The following is a 20,474-nucleotide window of genomic DNA, read 5'->3' as shown; positions in this document are numbered from 1 at the left end:
GTGTGTGTTGTAGGGCCGTTGTGCCGAGGACCTCTACAAGGGCATCCAGAGCTCAGACTCAGGTGTGCGCTGTGATTCGCTGAAGCAGCTGGCCTGCGTGTCCACTGACGTCACTTTTGCCCAGGAGTTTATCAGCCGTGATGGCCACTCTCTGCTGGTGAAGATCGTAGAGGACGCTGACGAGTCAGTTCCCTTCTATGTGTCTCTCATAATGTCACTATGTCTTTGTGTGTGTCTCTGTCTCTCTACTCTCTCTTCAACTAACCTTATATAGCAGAGACAGCAGACTCACATAAGTGAGCGCTTCTCTGTCTGTCCTGTTCTCCTAGCAGACTGTGTGGTTATTTTGGGGGATGGGGGAAATGCAGTGCAGTAGTGCATATTTCTGCTGGCTGCAGTTGAATGCTGTGCTTTGATAGATGCTGCTGCAGAGATATGAGACGATTACCTCACGTGGGAACACGTCCCTGGGTGAAGAATGGGCTGAGTCTTGCCTTCCCCTCATACTGTTAGCATAGTTACTGTGGAGGAATTCAAGGATGCTGTAGTTGGGTTCGTCTGTTGAATTCTAGAATAACATTGAGTTGGCATGGAGAATTGGCTAGGAAGAATATGCAGCTGTGTTGCATAGTTAGTGATTTGGTTAGTTTGATCAAAATCAACATGGGATGGAGAGATCCAAGGATATGAGTCTGACCTCATGCTTTTGAAGATGTAACATGTCTTATAGTCACAAATCAATTATACCTCTATTATACCACTTGAATCCCAGGGAAGGCATGAAACACATTCCTACCAAACCTGAGAAAACATTTCAGCCTGGTATAGTCTCTTCTCTCCTAATCTCGCCACCTAGAACCAAATCAGTGGAAATACTCAGTGGCGTCTGTGGTTTTCTTTGTCAATGTTGTATTTGCTGAAGTTGTAATATTCTGTTCTGAGTTGTGTGTATTGTCTGTTAGGGCCCCTCTGATCATGACCCACACACTGACAGGCTTCATGGAGTTGATGGACCATGGGATTGTATCATGGGAGAATCTTTCTGCTGTCTTCATCAAGAAGGTAGGTTCCTAAACTATTGGCTTCTTTAACCTAAGTGGAAGAGGAGAAATAAAAATATGTCAGGAGTAAGAAAGTAAGGCATTAGACATTTAGGGTTGGTTCCCAGGACTAGGCTTAATCTTTGTCTGGGAAACTGTCCCATAATGTTAATGTGTGTAATGTTTGACCATGAGAAATGTCTGATAGGAGCTCTGGTGACCACTAGTCATGGGACTGACTCTCCGCACTCAGTTTCAGCCTATTATATCCCCATCGCATTCTATCCCACTACTATCCTACTCTGCTATCTGTGCTCTTCTATACTTACTGTATCCTGTGTCTATTTCCTGGTACCTGTCAGATTGCTAACTTCGTCAATGCCAAGGTGCTGGACGCATCCATCCAGCAGGTGTCCCTGGCCATCCTGGAGAGCATGGTGCTGAGCAGCAGCAGCCTCTTCCAGCAGGTCAAGCAGGAGGTCACTCTGGAGAGACTCCTCTCACATCTGCAGGTGTAAGTGTGTGTCATCCATGGATAGAATTGTGGGAAAAACCTGTATTACCTCCAATGAATGAGTGTGCTTATACCTGCTTACACACATAGACCCTCATCTCCAAATCATATTATGGTTAAATGTACCTCAGGAAAATGTCATGATAAGCTTGTCCAGGGTCTGAAGTCTACAGTGCATCTAAGAAATACACACACATACTGCCATTATGCCAACCCATACGCTCTCTTTTATTCCAGGACAAACCAACAGATTCAAACCAAAGCCATGGCCCTCCTCATGGCTCTGCTACAGACTGCTGGAGATGCAGACAGACAGGTACGAATGGTCTCTATTTTCCCTCTCTCTCTCTCTCGCTCTCTCTCTCTCTCTCTCTCTCTCTCTCTCTTTCTCTGTCTGGATCTCCCTCTCTGTCTCTCCCTCTGTCTTTCTCCCTGTCTCTCTGTCTCTCTCTCAATTTAATTTAATTCAATTTGCTGTGTAACAATGTACATATTGCATACTTTGGAGATTTAAAATATTAACATAATTAATAATAATAATCAATATTATCAACGGGACAACAGTAACAACAATAACCAAGGGTCAAAATAACCATACATTGGACAATAACAATAAACATAGAGGACATGTGCAGGTTGGTTGGTCTGTCAGACACTGTCCCTCATCTTATGGCAAGCAGCAATGTAGTGTGCTGCCATCCCACAGCTCTCTGCGTCCTCCCCCAACAGGACAGATAGCCTATCCTCATCAGAGAGGTCTTTGAAACCTTGAATACAGGTTTTTGTCAGGAATTGCAGCTCTGTCTTGGGTTCTGCTGTGGTGCAGTGGTTGCACAGCTTTTCCTCTACAGGGAGCCATGTTTTCCTGTGTCTACCCTTCTCAATGGCAAGGCTGTGCTCACTGAGCCTGTACTTTCTCAAGGTTTTTCCAAGGTTTTGATCACTAACCATGGTCGCATAGTTTGCCATGGTGTACTGTCGATTTAAGGCCAGATAGCACTGCATTTTGCTTTGTGCTTGTGTTTGCATTTCCCAATAAGTAATGTAGTTAGTTTTGACTGTGTTGTAATTTGGTTTGATCTGATTGATTGGATGTTCTGGTCCTGACGCTTTAGTGTGTTAGTAGAGGCTTGAGTGTGTTAGTAGAGCAGGTTTGTGAACTCAGCCCCAGGACCAGCTGGATGATGGGACTCTTTTCTTTGCTCAGCTCTTGGTATTGAAGGGCGTGGTAATGATATGAGAGGGGATCACTGTATTTGAGATGTTTCCAAAACTTAATTGCTTTTTTAAAAGTTTTTATTATTAGTGGATATTGCCCTACATGCACTGTTTGTAGTTTTCTTCTGGACATGTAGGAGAATCTTACAGAACTCGGAAAGCAGGGTTTCAATGGGGGGTTTGTCCCATTGGGTGAAATCTTGTTTTTCAAGTGGCCCGCACTCCTCGCTGCCATAAAGTGCAATTGGTTCAATGTCACATTCGATTAGGTATTTCAATTTGAATTGTCTTTTTAATGGCGTAGATGCCCTGCTTTCTCTCTCTATCTCTCTGTCTCTGTCTCTGTCTCGCTCTCTCTCTCCCTGTCTCTTCTCTGTGTATCTCTCTCTCTCTCTCTCTCTCTCTCTCTCTCTCTCTCTCTCTCTGTCTCTCTCTCACTGTCTCTGTCTCTCTATCTCTCTCTCTCTCTCTCTCTCTCTCTCTCTCTCTCTCTCTCTCACTGTCTCTCTCTCTATCTCTCTGTCTCTCTCTCACTGTCTCTGTCTCTGTCTCTCTCTCTCTCTCTCTCTCTCTCTCTCTCACTGTCTCTCTCTCTCTCTCTCTGTCTGTCTCTGTCTGTCTGTCTGTCTGTCTGTCTGTCTCTCTCTCTCTCTCTCTCTCTCTCTCTCTCACTCACTCTCTGTGTATTGCTCTCTCTGTCTCTCTCTCTGTCTTACACTCTCTGTCTGTCTCTTTCTTTCTTCTCTCCCTCGCCTGCTCTGTTTTCCAGAGGGAGGTACAAGTTAATCAGTTTAACCAGCCTGAGTGAGTCTGTTCAAAACAAAGGGTTTTGTTCAGATTTATGTGACCATTACTGGTGGCAGAGTCCTGACCTGATTTGTGACTGTATCGCTTTTACCGCCTACTTATGGGGAAGTAGTGTCACTGCATTTCAGTAATAACTGATATAGCCAGTGGTAGTTATTTGGTGATGACACACCTGATATTGGTTTTCAGGAGCTGTTTGCCTTCTTAGGAATGAAGAATCTTCGACAGTACATCTATAAGGTAAACCATCTTGAATGTTCAAGATTGAGGTACAAGGGCACCTTACTGTCATTGCATCCAGTAGAATGTCAAATTGGGGAAATGCAATTGTCTTTCATTAAATCTTCTATGTAGCAATTTTTGGGTCTTCCAGTCATTTTATCCATAGTAAATACTCTACTGTCTTGAACCTATGTCTCATGGTTTGCTGTGACCCACAGAACATTATCCATAGTTCTGCCTCCGTGGGGGATGAGATGGCCCACTACCTGTATGTCCTCCAGTCAGTCACTCTGAACCACCTAGAGCCTCGCATGAGGATGCCCCTGGACTCCTACAACCAGGTGAGATAGATGACCTCCCTGACTTTTGACCCCTCCCACACCTGGAAACCACTGCCTCTTCGAGCCCCAGGAGAGAGTGCTAACTAGTGCTTACTCTAAGTTTCCTTGAAATCCACTTAGTCATATAGTACCATACTCCCTTATATTGGACCATTGTGTCTCTCTACTGTTATCTTTCCATCCTTCCTCCCTCTCCTCCCACAGGACCAGAGGGAGATTCTACACGGCCTGCGGCAGGCAGCCTTCGAGACGGAGAGTGAGAACAGCTTGAGTCATGAGCGACGGCGCTCTCTCTGTGCCAAGGAGTTCAAGAAGCTGGGCTTCTCTGTGAGTCTACTCTATGGGATTCTACTTACCACCACCTCAATCAGTCACTCTCATTCGGCCTCTGTGTGTCCTACATATAGTGTACATATTAACAAACTTCTCTGAGTCTTGCTCTTGTCTATCCAAACCATTGTCTCCCTCCATACAGTGTGTTTAATTCCTGTTCTGTCTTCTCTCTCTAAAGAACAACAGTAACCCAGGTCAGGACCTGCTGCGGGCCCCTCCTGGCCTGCTGGCTCTGGACACCATGGCCTACTTCGCCTCCCGCTACCCCGATGCCTACAGCAGGGTGAGCAGAGGGAGGGGAAAGGGAAGAACGGGGAGGAACAGAGGGCGGGAGGGAGTTAAAGGGACAATCGTGGGTTTTTGTTCTGGAAAGGGTTAAGTATTTGTCATCCTCTGACTATTTATTTCTCTCTCGTTTTATTTCTCTCTCTGTCTCTCTCTCTCTGTCTGTCTCTTTCTCTCAGTTTGTTCTAGAAAACAGCAGTAGGGAGGATAAGCACGAGTGTCCATTCGCCCGCAGCAGCATCCAGCTGACTCTAATCTTGTGTGAGATCCTACGCATCGGAGAGCCCCGTAAGTCAACCTGAGCTTGTACATGTAGGCCTACATGTATTTAAGACAGGTTAATCCAGGTCTGGCTTTTTCCCCACTGACGTCAGGAATGTTTCCTCTACTTATGACTTTCAGCTGTTAGTGTCTACATGCTGGTGTGAGTTCACACAGTATGGATACGTCTGTGTATGGGTGCATTGGGTCTGTACTGGAAACATACAGTACCAGTCATGAATTTGGACACACCTACTTATTCAAGGATTTTTCTTTATTTGTACTATTTTCTACATTGAAGAATAATAGTGACAACATCAAAACTATGAAATAACACATATGGAATGATGTAGTAAACAAAAAAGTGTTAAACAAATCAAAATATATTTTGTATTTTATATTCTTCAAAGTAGCCACCATTTGCCTTGATGACAGAATGCACACTCTTGGCATTCTCTCAACCAGCTTCACCTGGAATGCTTTTCCAACAGTCTTGAAGGAGTTCCAACGTATGCTGAGCACTTGTTGGCTGCTTTTCCTTCACTCCAACTCATCCCAAAACATCTCAATTGAGTTGAGGTCGCGTCATTGTGGAGACAGGTCATCTGATGCGGCACTCCATCACTCTCCTTCTTGGTCAACTAGCCCTTACACAGTCTGAACGTGTGTTGGGTAACTATTTGTTAACCTCTTGAAACTCCCCATCCCGGATCCGGGATCGTGACTAAGAGTACGTGACTAAGAGTATGCAAAGCTAGCTTAGCATTTTGAGTAGCATTTAGCACGCAACATTTTCACAAAAACCAGATAACCAAATAAATAAAATCATTTACCTTTGAAGAGCTTCGGATGTTTTCAATGAGGAGACTCTCAGTTACATACCAAATGCGCAGTTTTTCCTGAAAGCGTCTGTGTGTAGGAGAAATCGTTCCGTTTTGTACATCGCATCTGGCTACCGAAATGAACCGAAAATTCAGTCACCTACAACGTCAAACTTTTTCCGAATTAACTCCATAATATCGACCGAAACATGGCAAACGTTGTTTGGAATCAATCCTCAAGGTGTTTTTTCACATATCTCTTCATTGATATATCGTTCGTGGAAGCTTGCATTCTTCTCTAAATTCCATGGAAAAATACTTGCAGCTGACTTTTGCGCACCAATTTCGGCGCAGGACACCGGGCGGACACCTGGTAAATGTGGTCTCTTATGGTCAATCTTCCAATGATATGCCTACAAATATGTCACAATGCTGCAGACACCTTGGGGAAACGACAGAAAGGGCAGACTTACTCCTCTCGCATTCACAGCCATATAAGGAGACAATGGAAAACAGAGCCTCAAAAATCCTGCTCATTTCCTGGATGCCGTCTCATCTTGGTTTTGCCTGAAGCTCACGTTCTAGGGCACGCACAGAAAATATCTTGGTAGTTCTGGACACGTCAGAGTGTTTTCTTTCGAAAGCTATCAATTATATGCATAGCCGAGCATCTTTTTGTGACAAAATATCTTGTTTAAAGCGGGAACGTTTTTCATCCAAAAATGAAATAGCGCCCCCATAGCATCAAGAGGTTAACCTCTGGGATATTCGGGACGGTAGCGTCCCACCTCAACAACAGCCAGTGAAAGTGCAGGGCGCCAAATTCAAAACAACAGAAATCCCATAATTCAAATTCCTCAAACATACAAGTATTTCACACCATTTTAAAGATAAACTTGTTGTATATCCAGCCACAGTGTCTGATTTCAAAAAGGCTTTATGACTAAAGCACACCAAACGATTATGTTAGTTGAGTACCTAGTCACAGAAAAACACAGCCATTTTTCCAGCCAAAGAGAGGAGTCATAAAAAGCAGAAATAGAGATAAAATTAATCACTAACCTTTGAAGATATTCATCAGATGACACTCATAGGACTTCATGTTACCCAATACATGTATGTTTTGTTTGATAAAGTTCATATTTATATCAAAAAATCTCAGTTTACATTGGCGCGTTACGTTCAGCAGTTCCAAAACATCTGGTGATTTTGCAGAGAGCCACATCAATTTACAGAAATACTCATAATAAACATTGCTAAAAGATACAAGTGTTATGTGTGGCATATTAGATCCACTTCTCCTTAATGCAACCACTGTATCAGATTTCAAAAAAGCTTTAACGAAAAAGCACACCATGCAATAATCTGAGTACAGCGCTCACAAAGCAAGCCATACAGATATCCACCATGTTGTGGAGTCAACAAAGTCAGAAATAGCATTATAAATATTCACTTATCTTTGATGATCTTCATCAGAATGCACTCACAGGAATCCCAGTTCCACAATAAATGTTTGATTTGTTCGATAAAGTCCATAATTTATGTCCAAATACCTCCTTTTTGTTCACGCGTTTGGCCCAGTAATCCAAATTCATGAGGCGCGAGCAGATGAAAAGTAAAAAAGTTCTGCTACAGTCCTTAGAAACATGTCAAACAATGTATAGAATCAATCTTTAGGATTGCCAGCAAAGCACCCCCACACCATCACACCTACTCCTCCAATGCTTCACGGTGGGAACCACCTACTCTGCGACTCACAAAGACACGGCGGTTCGTATCAAAAATCTCAAATTCGGACTCATCAGACCAAAGGACAGATGAGTAGGTCCTCATTGTGAGTAGGCCGGAGTAGGCCCTCATGGTAATTAAGAATTTGTTCTTAACTGACTTGCCAAGTTAAATAAAGGTTAAAATATTTTCCATTGCTCGTGTTTCTTAGCCGAAGCACATCTCTTCTTCTTGTTGTTGTCCTTTAGTTGAGTGTTTTTTTTGCAGCAATTCGACCATGAAGGCTTGATTCACACAGTCTCCTCTGAACAGTTGATGTGGAGATGTGTCTGTTACTTGAACTCTGTGAAGCATTTATTTGGCCTGCAATTTCTGATGTTGGTGACTCTGCAGTATAGGTAACTCTGGGTCTTCCTTTCCTGTGGCGGTCCTCATGAGAGCCAGTTTCATCATAGCACTTGATGGTTTTTGCGACTGCACTTTCATTGATTATTTGATCTGTTCTTGCCATAATATGTACTTGGTCTTTTACCAAATAGGGGTATCTTCTGTATACCACCCCTAGCTTGTCCCAACTGACTGGCTCAAACGTATTAAGAAGGAAATAAATTCCACTTTTTAACTTTTAACAAGGCACACCTGTTAATTGAAATGCATTCCAGGTGACGACCTCATGAATCTGGTTGAGAGAATGCCAAGAGTGTGCAAAGCTTTCATCAAGCCAAAGGGGGGCTACTTTGAAGAATATAAAATATGTTTTGATTTGTTTAACACTTTTCTGATTACTACATGATTCCTTATGTGTTATTTCATAGTTTTGATGTCTTCACTATTCTTCTACAATGTAGAAAATAGTAAGAATAAAGAAAAACCCTTATGTATATGTATATGTATATGTTGTACAGTATACAGTATGTCTTAAACTACTGATTAAGAATATACTGAAGCTATGTGTAGCTCTATAAAGGTACGCTGATACACGGTTGTGTTCATTAGGGTTTGCAACGGAAAACATTTAAAAACATTTTGCAACAAAAAACTAAAATTGAACGTTTCTTAAAGGTCTCATATTGTTCCTCTCGCTCTCTCTCCCCTAGCCTCAGAGACTGGTTCAAACTACCACCCCATCTTCTTCTCTCAGGACCGGCTGCTAGAGGAGCTTTTCTGCGTCTGCATCCAGCTGATCAACAAGACCTGGAAGGAGATGAGAGCCACGCAGGAGGACTTTGACAAGGTAACACAGCCTGTGTTACCCATCATACACCTGTCTGTGTCTCACAGTAACTTTTTTTCTCACTCTTTCCCCATATCTAACTTTCATCTATGAGTACAAGCAACCGCTTCTTACATGGTTCATTTGTGTGGCAAAGCAGTAATCTAATTTAGAAAATCTAACTTCAAAGCAGTCCATTGCATCTGGAGTGGACACTGTCTATTTGACTGCATACACTACACTGAAAACAATAACAAGCGCTCTGTGTCCTATGAGCCACCATAAGCCACTACAGTATCCAAGAACAGTATACAGGACAGTGACAGGCAACGCGCTGGGGTATATTAGTCAGATGGAATTGTTAGAACGGAACATTGCTTAGTCAAAGTCTAGATGGTAGACACGGATGTTGAGCTATAGCCTTTGAAGCATTTTTATTTCGCAATAACCATCCCTAGGTGATGGCCATCTCCTTTCTAATACTAACTGCACTGGGCTCCCTCAGATAGAACCATTCAAGAACACTCAACAACAACAAAACAGCCTCACAACAGGGCCATGTTTTACAAAGGAGTCATTCCATGTCATTTGAGCAAGCCATGACCCCCACCATCTCAGATTGTTCTTAAATTGTTAATGTAGTTAGAAACAGGTAAGATTGTCATTCCTGAAACATTATTTTGTTGAAATGTTATCTTATACAGTGCCTTGCGAAAGTATTCGGCCCCCTTGAACTTTGCGACCTTTTGCCACATTTCAGGCTTCAAACATAAAGATATAAAACTGTATTTTTTTTGTGAAGAATCAACAACAAGTGGGACACAATCATGAAGTGGAACGACATTTATTGGATATTTCAAACTTTTTTAACAAATCAAAAACTGAAAAATTGGGCGTGCAAAATTATTCAGCCCCTTTACTTTCAGTGCAGCAAACTCTCTCCAGAAGTTCAGTGAGGATCTCTGAATGATCCAATGTTGACCTAAATGACTAATGATGATAAATACAATCCACCTGTGTGTAATCAAGTCTCCGTATAAATGCACCTGCACTGTGATAGTCTCAGAGGTCCGTTAAAAGCGCAGAGAGCATCATGAAGAACAAGGAACACACCAGGCAGTTCCGAGATACTGTTGTGAAGAAGTTTAAAGCCGGATTTGGATACAAAAAGATTTCCCAAGCTTTAAACATCCCAAGGAGCACTGTGCAAGCAATAATATTGAAATGGAAGGAGTATCAGACCACTGCAAATCTACCAAGACCTGGCCGTCCCTCTAAACTTTCAGCTCATACAAGGAGAAGACTGATCAGAGATGCAGCCAAGAGGTCCATGATCACTCTGGATGAACTGCAGAGATCGACAGCTGAAGTGGGAGACTCTGTCCATAGTACAACAATCAGTCGTATATTGCACAAATCTGGCCTTTATGGAAGAGTGGCAAGAAGAAAGCCATTTCTTAAAGATATCCATAAAAAGTGTTGTTTAAAGTTTGCCACAAGCCACCTGGGAGACACACCAAACATGTGGAAGAAGGTGCTCTGGTCAGATGAAACCAAAATTTAACTTTTTGGCATCAATGCAAAACGTTATGTTTGGCGTAAAAGCAACACAGTGCATCACCCTGAACACACCATCCCCACTGTCAAACATGGTGGTGGCAGCATCATGGTTTGGGCCTTCTTTTCTTCAGCAGGGACAGGGAAGATGGTTAAAATTGATGGGAAGATGGATGGAGCCAAATACAGGACCATTCTGGAAGAAAACCTGATGGAGTCTGCAAAAGACCTGAGACTGGGACGGAGATTTGTCTTCCAACAAGACAATGATCCAAAACATAAAGCAAAATCTACAATGGAATGGTTCAAAAATAAACATATCCAGGTGTTAGAATGGCCAAGTCAAAGTCCAGACCTGAATCCAATCGAGAATCTGTGGAAAGAACTGAAAACTGCTGTTCACAAATGCTCTCCATCCAACCTCACTGAGCTCGAGCTGTTTTGCAAGGAAGAATGGGAAAACATTTCAGTCTCTCGATGTGCAAAACTGATAGAGACATACCCCAAGCGACTTACAGCTGTAATTGCAGCAAAAGGTGGCACTACAAAGTATTAACTTAAGGGGGCTGAATAATTTTGCACGCCCAATTTTTCAGTTTTTGATTTGTTAAAAAAGTTTGAAATATCCAATAAATGTCGTTCCACTTCATGATTGTGTCCCACTTGTTGTTGATTCTTCACAAAAAAATACAGTTTTATATCTTTATGTTTGAAGCCTGAAATGTGGCAAAAGGTCGCAAAGTTCAAGGGGGCCGAATACTTTCGCAAGGCACTGTATATGAGAAATTAAGCTAATTGATTGCACCCAAATGGGCAATTTTAATTTATAGGATTCAGATCATATCCAACAAATATAGTATCCAACATCTGACATTTCCTAGCCAAAGATTAAGCGTAAAAGAAGGCCAAACTGATTTGCTTTCATAGAGGACTAGCTTGAATTATGAGGATGACCACAAAATATATTTTCATAATGAGCCAAATCTATTGGTTTTCTACCCAAAGTATAGCATGAACTGTGGCATCTAGTGGTCAAAGCCTGATACTTTCACACTACTTTATGGTAAATAATACAAGCGACTTCAATGACTAATTTCTCTGAAAAGTTCAATTTTTATTTTTTGAATTACCTGGATTTCTGCATAAATTGGTCATGAAATTTGATCTGATCTTCATCTAAGTCACAACAATAGACAAACACAGTCTGCTAAAACTAATAACACACAATTATGCATTTTCATGTCTTTATTGAACACACCATGTAAACATTCACAGTGCAGGGTGGGAAAAGCATGTGAACCCTTGGATTTAATAACTGCTTGACCCTCATTTGGCAGCAATAACCTCAACAAACATTTTCTGTAGTTGCGGATCAGACCTGCACAACAGCCAAGAGGAGTTTTGGACCATTCCTCTTTACAAAACTGTTTCAGTTCAGCAATATTCTTGGGATGTCTGGTGTGAACCGCTCACTTGAGGTCATGTCACAGCATCTCAATCGGGTTGAGGTCAGGACTCTGACTGGGCCACTCCAGAAGGCATTTTTTCTTCTGTTGAAGCCATTTTGTTGTTGATTTACTTCTGTGTTTTGGGTCATTGTCCTGTTGCATCACCCAACTTCTGTTGAGCTTCAATTGGCGGACAGATAGCCTTATATTCTCCTGCAAAATGTCTTGATAAACTTGGGAATTCATTTTTCTATTGATGATAGTAAGCTGTCCAGGCCCTGAGGCAGCAAAACAGCCCCAAACCATGATGCTCCGTCCACCATACATTACAGTTGGGATGAGGTTTTGATGTTTTTGTGCTGTGGATTTTTTTCTCCACACATAGTGTTGTGGGTTCCTTCCAAACAACTCAACTTTAGTTTAATCTGTCCACAGAATATTTTGCCAGTAGCGCACCTGGATCATCCAGGTGCTCTTTTGCAAACTTCAGACGTGCAATGTTTTTTTTGGACAACAGTGGCTTCTTCTGTGGTGTCCTTCCTGAACACCATTCTTGTTTAGTGTTTTATGTTTTGTAGACTCGTCAACAGAGATGTTAGCATGTTCTAGAGATTTCTGTAAGTCTTTAGCTGACACTCTAGGATTCTTCTTAACCTCAGTGAGCATTCTGCTCTGAGCTCTTGCAGTCATCTTTTTTTTGTGTTAATTAATATTTAAAAAAATATATTTTTTACAAAACTGTTTTACAAAACTGTTTCAGTTCAGCAATATTCTTGGGATGTCTGGTGTGAACCGCTCACTTGAGGTCATGTCACAGCATCTCAATCGGGTTGAGGTCAGGACTCTGACTGGGCCACTCCAGAAGGCATTTTTTCTTCTGTTGAAGCCATTTTGTTGTTGATTTACTTCTGTGTTTTGGGTCATTGTCCTGTTGCATCACCCAACTTCTGTTGAGCTTCAATTGGCGGACAGATAGCCTTATATTCTCCTGCAAAATGTCTTGATAAACTTGGGAATTCATTTTTCTATTGATGATAGTAAGCTGTCCAGGCCCTGAGGCAGCAAAACAGCCCCAAACCATGATGCTCCGTCCACCATACATTACAGTTGGGATGAGGTTTTGATGTTTTTGTGCTGTGGATTTTTTTCTCCACACATAGTGTTGTGGGTTCCTTCCAAACAACTCAACTTTAGTTTAATCTGTCCACAGAATATTTTGCCAGTAGCGCACCTGGATCATCCAGGTGCTCTTTTGCAAACTTCAGACGTGCAATGTTTTTTTTGGACAACAGTGGCTTCTTCTGTGGTGTCCTTCCTGAACACCATTCTTGTTTAGTGTTTTATGTTTTGTAGACTCGTCAACAGAGATGTTAGCATGTTCTAGAGATTTCTGTAAGTCTTTAGCTGACACTCTAGGATTCTTCTTAACCTCAGTGAGCATTCTGCTCTGAGCTCTTGCAGTCATCTTTTTTTTGTGTTAATTAATATTTAAAAAAATATATTTTGGATTTTTACATTTGCAAAAATATATATATATAATTTACCCCTCCACCATGTTGCTTGTGAGCTCAATATAATATTCTATATATTTTCAAAAAAGTGTGGATCATCATTATTTGGCCCATATAGATGAATTAGCCAGATCTGTTTTTGGTCCAATAGCATATTTAAAATAATCCATCTTCCTTGAGGATCTGTTTGCACAGTTTGCACAATCGGACCAGAATGTGTATTAATTAGTATAATCACTCCTTTTGAGTTTCTTTGACCATGACAAAAATATACATTCTCCCTCCCAGTACTTTTTCCACCCAACCTCATCTATTTTTGTAGAATGAGTTTCCTGTAGACAATATATATTATATTCTTTCTCTTTTAACCATGTAAAAATTGATATTCTTTTTTATGATGTGCTAAGCCATTACAATTATATCTTGCAATACTTATTTCCCCACTTACCATAATGATATCCAAGTTTCAATTATACTTACCACAACCAATGTTTGTAAACTTACCATTATAAAGCACCATGATGATTAAGTGTCCATATACAGTGGGCAAAAAAGTATTTAGTCAGCCACCAATTGTGCAAGTTCTCCCACTTAAAAAGATGAGAGAGCCCTGTAATTTGCATCATAAGTACACTTCAACTATGACATACAAAATGAGAAAAAAAATCCAGAATATCACATTGTAGGATTTTTAATTTATTTATTAACAAATTATGGTGGAAAATAAGTATTTGGTCACCTGCAAACAAGCAAGATTTCTGGCTCTCACAGACCTGTAACTTCTTCTTTAAGAGGCTCCTCTGTCCTCCACTCGTTACCTGTATTAATGGCACCTGTTTGAACTTGTTATCAGTATAAAAGACACCTGTCTACAACCTCAAACAGTCACACTCCAAACTCCACTATATGGCCAAGACCAAAGAGTCAAAGGACACCAGAAACCAAATTGTAGACCTGCACCAGGCTGGGAAGACTGAATCTGCAATAGGTAAGCAGCTTGGTTTGAAGAAATCACCGGTGGGAGCAATTATTAGGAAATGGAAGACATACAAGACCACTGATAATCTCCCTCAATCTGGGGCTCCACGCAATATCTCACCCCGTGGGATCAAAATGATCACAAGAACGGTGAGCAAAAATCCCAGAACCACACAGGGGGACCTAGTGAATGACCTGCAGAGAGCTGGGACCAAAGTAACAAAGCCTACCATCAGTAACACACTACGCTGCCAGGGACTCAAATCCTGCAGTGCAAGACGTGTCCCCCTGCTTAAGCCAGTACATGTCCAGGCCTGTCTGAAGTTTGCTAGAGAGCGTTTGGATGATCCAGAAGAAGATTGGGAGAATGGTCAGATGAAACCAAAATAGAACTTTTTGGTAAAAACTCAACTCATCGTGTTTGGAGGACAAAGAATGCTGAGTTGCATCCAAAGAACACCATACCTACTGTGAAGCATGGGGGTGGAAACATTATGCTTTGGGGTTGTTTTTCTGCAAAGGGACCAGGACGACTGATCCGTGTAAAGGAAAGAATGAATGGGGCCATGTATCGTGAGATTTTGAGTGAAAACCTCCTTCCATCAGCAAGGGCATTGAAGATGAAACGTGGCTGGGTCTTTGAGCATGACAATGATCCCAAACACACCGCCCGGGCATCGAAGGAGTGGCTTCGTAAGAAGAATTTCAAGGTCCTGGAGTGGCCTAGCCAGTCTCCAGATCTCAACCCCATAGAAAATCTTTGGAGGGAGTTGAAAGTGGGTGTTGCCCATCAACAGCCCCAAAAGTGAAGACTTACAGAAAACGTTTGACCTCTGTCATTGCCAACAAAGGGTATATAACAAAGTATTGAGATAAACTTTTGTTATTGACCAAATACTTATTTTCCACCATAATTTGCAAATAAATTCATTAAAAATCATACAATGTGATTTTCTGGATTTTTTTTCTAATTTTGTCTGTCATAGTTGAAGTGTACCTATGATGAAAATTACAGGCCTCTCTCATCTTTTAAATTGGGAGAACTTGCACAATTGGTGGCTGACTAAATAATTTTTTGCCCCACTGTAGCTGTACCTTAATAATTTGCACTGTTAAGCATACTGTAGCTGCTACTTTGTAAACCTCCAAATGTCCTAATATTCCACCCACTAAAACCTCCCCGCATATCTAGGTGTGTTGTCACTAAGACCATCAGACCATCTCCCTGACTCATGACACACCTTTGCGTCCTAAGGCAAATCCTTGGCCGCCAATTGGTTGGCCAGAGGGAAATATGGGCAATCCTATAATAACATAATTATCTATGAGGATGCCTAAGAGAACTAACCAAATAATATGGAAAACAGTCAGAAAAAATAGTAACAATAATAGATAGTATTAATATAAATAATAACAGCACAGTCTAACAGCATGCTCATATTTGAAAGTCATAGCAAGGCTATAAGCATGTCAGCCCAGCCTGCTCAGTTCATTGGATTCAATTGTTGGTAAAAAAATAAAAAATAAAATGAAACAAAGAAGAGAAAACAACCTAAATATATCGCAAGGAACTCACTCAGCATGGGTCCAAGACGTCCTCCACCGGCACCCAGCATCTCTCCTCCGGACCGTACCCCTCTAAATCCACGAGGTACTGCAGGCCCCTCACCCGACGCCTGGAATCCAGCATGGACTGTGTACGCTGGGGCCCCCTCGATGTCCAGGGGGGCGGAGGGACCTCCCGCACCTCAGCTCCTTGAAGCAGACCAGCTACCACCGGCCTGAGGAGAGACACATGAAACAAGGGTTTAATACGGTAATAAGGGGGAGCTGTAACCTATAACACACCTTGTTTATTCTCCTCAGGACTTTAAATGGCCCCACAAACCGCAGACCCAGCTTCCGGCAGGGTAGGCGGAGGGGCAGGTTTTGGGTCGAGAGCCAGACCCGGTCCCCCGGTGCGAACACCGGTGCCTCACTGCGGTGGCCGTCAGCGCTCGCTTTCTGCCGCCCTTTGGCCCGTTTCAGGTGCCCGTGGACGGCCTCCCAGGTCTCCTTCGAGAGCTTCACCCATTCCTCCACCACAGGAGCCTCGGTTTGGCTCGGATTTCACTGTACCAGGACCGGCTGATACCCCAACATGCACTGAAAGGACGAAAGGTTAGTTGAGGAGTGGCGGAGTGAGTTCTGGGCCATCTCTGCCCACGGAAGTACCTCACCCACTCACCTGGCCGGTCCTGGCAATACGACCGCAGAAACCTACCCACATCCTGGTTTACTCTCTCCGCCTTCCCATTACTCTCGGGGGGGAAAACCAGAGGTCAAGCTGACCGAGACCCCCAGACGCTCCATGAACACCAGCCAAACCCGCGTCGTGAACTGGGGACCCCAATCAGAAACTATGTACTCAGGCACCCCGAAGTGCCGGAAGACGTGAGTAAACAGGGCCTCCGCAGTTTGTAGGGCCGTAGGGAGACCTGGCAAAGGGAGGAGACGACAGGATTTAGAAAACCGATCCACATTGACCAGGATCGTGGTGTTACCCTGGGATGGAGGAAGATCGGTCAGGAAGTCTACCGACAGGTGTGACCAAGGCCGTTGTGTAACGGGGAGCGGTTGTAACTTCCCTCTGGGCAGGTGTCTAGGAGCCTTGCACTGAGCGCACACTGAGCAGGAGGAGACATAAACCCACATGTCCTTAGCTAAAGTGGGCCACCAGTACTTCTCCCTAAGGCTTCGCACCGTCCTATCAATACCCGGATGACCAGAGGAGAGTAACGTATGCGCTCACCAAATCAACCTATCACGGACACCAAGCGGGACGTACCTCCCTCTAGCTGGACACTGAGGTGCAGTAGGCTCTGATCGAGATGCCCACTCGATGTCCGTGTCCACCTCCCACACCACCAGCGCCACCAGAAAAGAGGCCTGGAAGTATGGGGGTGGGATCGATGGACCGCTCCTCTGTATCATACAGATGGGACAGTGCGTCTGCCTTAGCATTCTGGGAACCTGGTCTATACGATATCGTAAATCTGACGCACCGGTCCCCCCTTCAGCAGTGAGGTAATGGGAGCAGCCACCTGCCCAAAACCCCGGATAAACCTCCGGTAGTAATTGGCGAACCCTAAAAACCACCACACCTCCTTTACCGTGGTGGGAGTCAGCCTATTACGCACGGCTGCAATGCGGTCACACTCCATCACCAACCCTGATGTGGAAATGCGATAACCCAGGAAGGAGACAGCCTGTTGGGAGAACACACATTTCTCAGCCTTGACATACAGGTCATGCTCCAACAGTCGCCCAAGTACTCTACGCACCAGAGACACAAGCGTGGCGTGTGTAGCGGAATACAGTGGGGAGAACATGTATTTGATACACTGCCGATTTTGCAGGTTTTCCTACTTACAAAGCATGTAGAGGTCTGTCATTTTTATCATAGGTACACTTCAACTGTGAAATCACATTGTACGATTTTTAAGTAATTAATTTGCATTTTATTGCATGACATAAGTATTTGATCACCTACCAACCAGTAAGAATTCCGGCTCTCACAGACCTGTTAGTTTTTCTTTAAGAAGCCCTCCTGTTCTCCACTCATTACATGTATTAACTGCACCTGTTTGAACTCGTTACCTGTGTAAAAGACACCTGTCCACACACTCAATCAAACAGACTCCAACCTCTCCACAATGGCCAAGACCAGGATGCTGTGTAAGGACATCAGGGATAAAACTGTAGACCTGCACAAGGCTGGGATGGGCTACAGGACAATAGGCAAGCAGCTTGGTGAGAAGGCAACAACTGTTGGTGCAATTATTTGAAAATGTAAGAGGGTCAAGATGACGGTCAATCACCCTCGGTCTGGGGCTCCATGCAAGATCTCACCTCGTGGGGCATCAATGATCATGAGGAAGGTGAGGGATCAGCCCAGAACTACACGGCAGGACCTGGTCAATGACCTGAAGAGAGCTGGGACCACAGTCTCAAAGAAAACCATTAGTAACACACTATGCCGTCATGGATTAAAATCCTGCAGCGCACGCAAGGTCCCCCTGCTCAAGTCAGCGCATGTCCAGGCCTGTCTGAAGTTTGCCAGTGACCATCTGGAAGATCCAGAGGAGGAATGGGAGAAGGTCATGTGGTCTGATGATACAAAAATATAGCTTTTTCGTCTAAACTCCACTCGCCGTGTTTGGAGGAAGAAGAAGGATGAGTACAACCCCAAGAAAACCATCCCAACCGTGAAGCATGGAGGTGGAAACATCATTCTTTGGGGATGCTATTCTGCAAAGGGGACAGGACGACTGCACCGTATTGAGGGGAGAATGGATGGGGCCATGTATGGATCTTGGCTAACAACCTCCTTCCCTCAGTAAGAGCATTGAAGATGGGTCGTGGCTGGGTCTTCCAGCATGACAACGACTTAGCCAGTCTCCAGACCTGAACCCAATTGAAAATCTTTGGAGGGAGCTGAAAGTCCGTATTGCCCAGCGACAGCCCCGAAACCTGGAGGATCTGGAGAAGGTCTGTATGGAGGAGTGGGCCAAAATCCCTGCTGCAGTGTGTGCAAACCTGGTCAAGAACTACAGGAAATGTATGATCTCTGTAATTACAAACAAAGGTTTCTGTACCAAATATTAAGTTCTGCTTTTCTGATGTGTCAAATACTTACAATAAAATGCAAATAAATTACTTAAAAATCATACAATGTGATTTTCTGGAATTTTGTTTTAGATTCCATCTCTCACAGAAGTGTACCTATGATAAAAATTACAGACCTCTACATGCTTTCTAAGTAGGAAAATCTGCAAAATCGGCAGTGTATCAAATACTTGTTCTCCCCACTGTATATCAGAATGTCATCGATATACACCACCACACCCTGCCCATGCAGGTAGGTCCCTGAGAATCTTGTCTACAAACGATTGGAAGACTGCTGGGGCATTCTTCAACCCATGCGGCATGACGAGGTACTCATAATGGCCGGATGTGGTACTAAACGTTGTCTTCCACTCATCTCCCTCCCGGATACGCACCAAGTTATACGCGCTCCTGAGATCCAGTTTTGTGAAGAAGCGTGCTCCGTGAAATGACCCAGTCGCCATAGCGATGAGAGGTAGTGGGTAACTGTACCCCACCATAATAGAATTTAGACCTCTATAGTCAATGCACGGACGCAGACCTCCCTCCTTCTTCTTCACAAAAAAGAAACTCGAGGAGGTGGGTGACGTGGAGGGCGGAATGTACCCCTGTCTCAGAGATTCAGAGACATATGTTTCCATAGCCACCGTCTCCTCCTGTGACAGGGGATACACGTGACTCCTGGAAAGTGCTGCGTTTACCTGGAGGTTTATCGCACAATCCCCTCGTCGATGGGGTGGTAATTGGGTCACCCTGTTTTTACAGAAGGCGTTAGCCAAATCGGCATATTCGGGGTGAATGCGCACGGTGGAGATTTGGTCTGGACTCTCCACTGTTGTTGCACCGATGGAACCTCCCACACACCTACCTGAGCACTCCTCTGACCACCCCTTTAGAGCCCTCTGTTGCCACGAAATAGTGGGGTTGTGAAAGGCCAACCAGGGAATCCCCAACACCACTGGAAACGCAGGAGAAGCTATGAGGAAGAGACTAATTCTCTCGTCATGACCCCCCTGAGTAACCATGTCCAGTGGAGCCGTGGCTTTATGCTGGGAATGGGGGAAAGAAATTAACACATACATGTGACCAACAGGGGGCTCTGGGTGAGCCTGGTGCTGACTCACCTGGGGTGTTCCGGAACAGTACTCGGCCTGCCGTCTCGGCTCCCAGACGAGCTCCCCAGCACCGGTCGGCAGTGTGCCCTCTCCGACCACACCCAGTGTAGAAGGAGGCTCCTCCTCCGATCGCCTTTCGCTGCAGCACCCCCTAATTCCATGGGGGTTGGAGCGGAGGCGCTGGGGGGTGGAACCAACAGGACCCGATCTGGACGCCCGCACATAGCCAGCAAGTTGTCCAACCTGATGCACATGTCCACTAGCTGGTCCAGGGTGAGGGTAGCGTCTCTGCATGCTTGCGTCTCTGCACGTCCTCACGTAAGCTGTGCTACAGCGGTCAATTAGGGCCCTGTCGTTCCACCCTGCACGGGCGTCCAAGGTCCTGAACTCCAGAGCGAAGTCTTGTGCGCTCCCCGTCTCCTGCCGTAGATGGAA

The 20,474-nt window shown here is 43.9% G+C and overlaps 1 protein-coding gene across 1 annotated transcript in view; it reads left to right on the top strand.

Moving 5' to 3' along the window:
• Positions 1–20,474, top strand: part of LOC135509125 (engulfment and cell motility protein 3-like) — a 47,530-nt gene that overhangs the window by 6,326 nt on the left and 20,730 nt on the right. The window contains exons 6-15 of the mRNA XM_064929487.1: positions 14–183; positions 963–1,062; positions 1,403–1,554; positions 1,792–1,870; positions 3,769–3,819; positions 4,020–4,142; positions 4,347–4,469; positions 4,654–4,758; positions 4,940–5,048; positions 8,668–8,804. Of these exons, the coding sequence (XP_064785559.1) occupies positions 14–183; positions 963–1,062; positions 1,403–1,554; positions 1,792–1,870; positions 3,769–3,819; positions 4,020–4,142; positions 4,347–4,469; positions 4,654–4,758; positions 4,940–5,048; positions 8,668–8,804 (1,149 nt within the window). The remainder of the gene's footprint in view (positions 1–13; positions 184–962; positions 1,063–1,402; positions 1,555–1,791; positions 1,871–3,768; positions 3,820–4,019; positions 4,143–4,346; positions 4,470–4,653; positions 4,759–4,939; positions 5,049–8,667; positions 8,805–20,474) is intronic.

Source organism: Oncorhynchus masou, chromosome 22 (genome assembly GCF_036934945.1).
Source record: "Oncorhynchus masou masou isolate Uvic2021 chromosome 22, UVic_Omas_1.1, whole genome shotgun sequence".
In the NCBI taxonomy this organism is placed as follows: Eukaryota; Metazoa; Chordata; class Actinopteri; order Salmoniformes; family Salmonidae; genus Oncorhynchus; species Oncorhynchus masou.
Note: the sequence above shows the minus strand (reverse complement) of the source record. Positions and strands in the feature narration are given on the sequence as shown.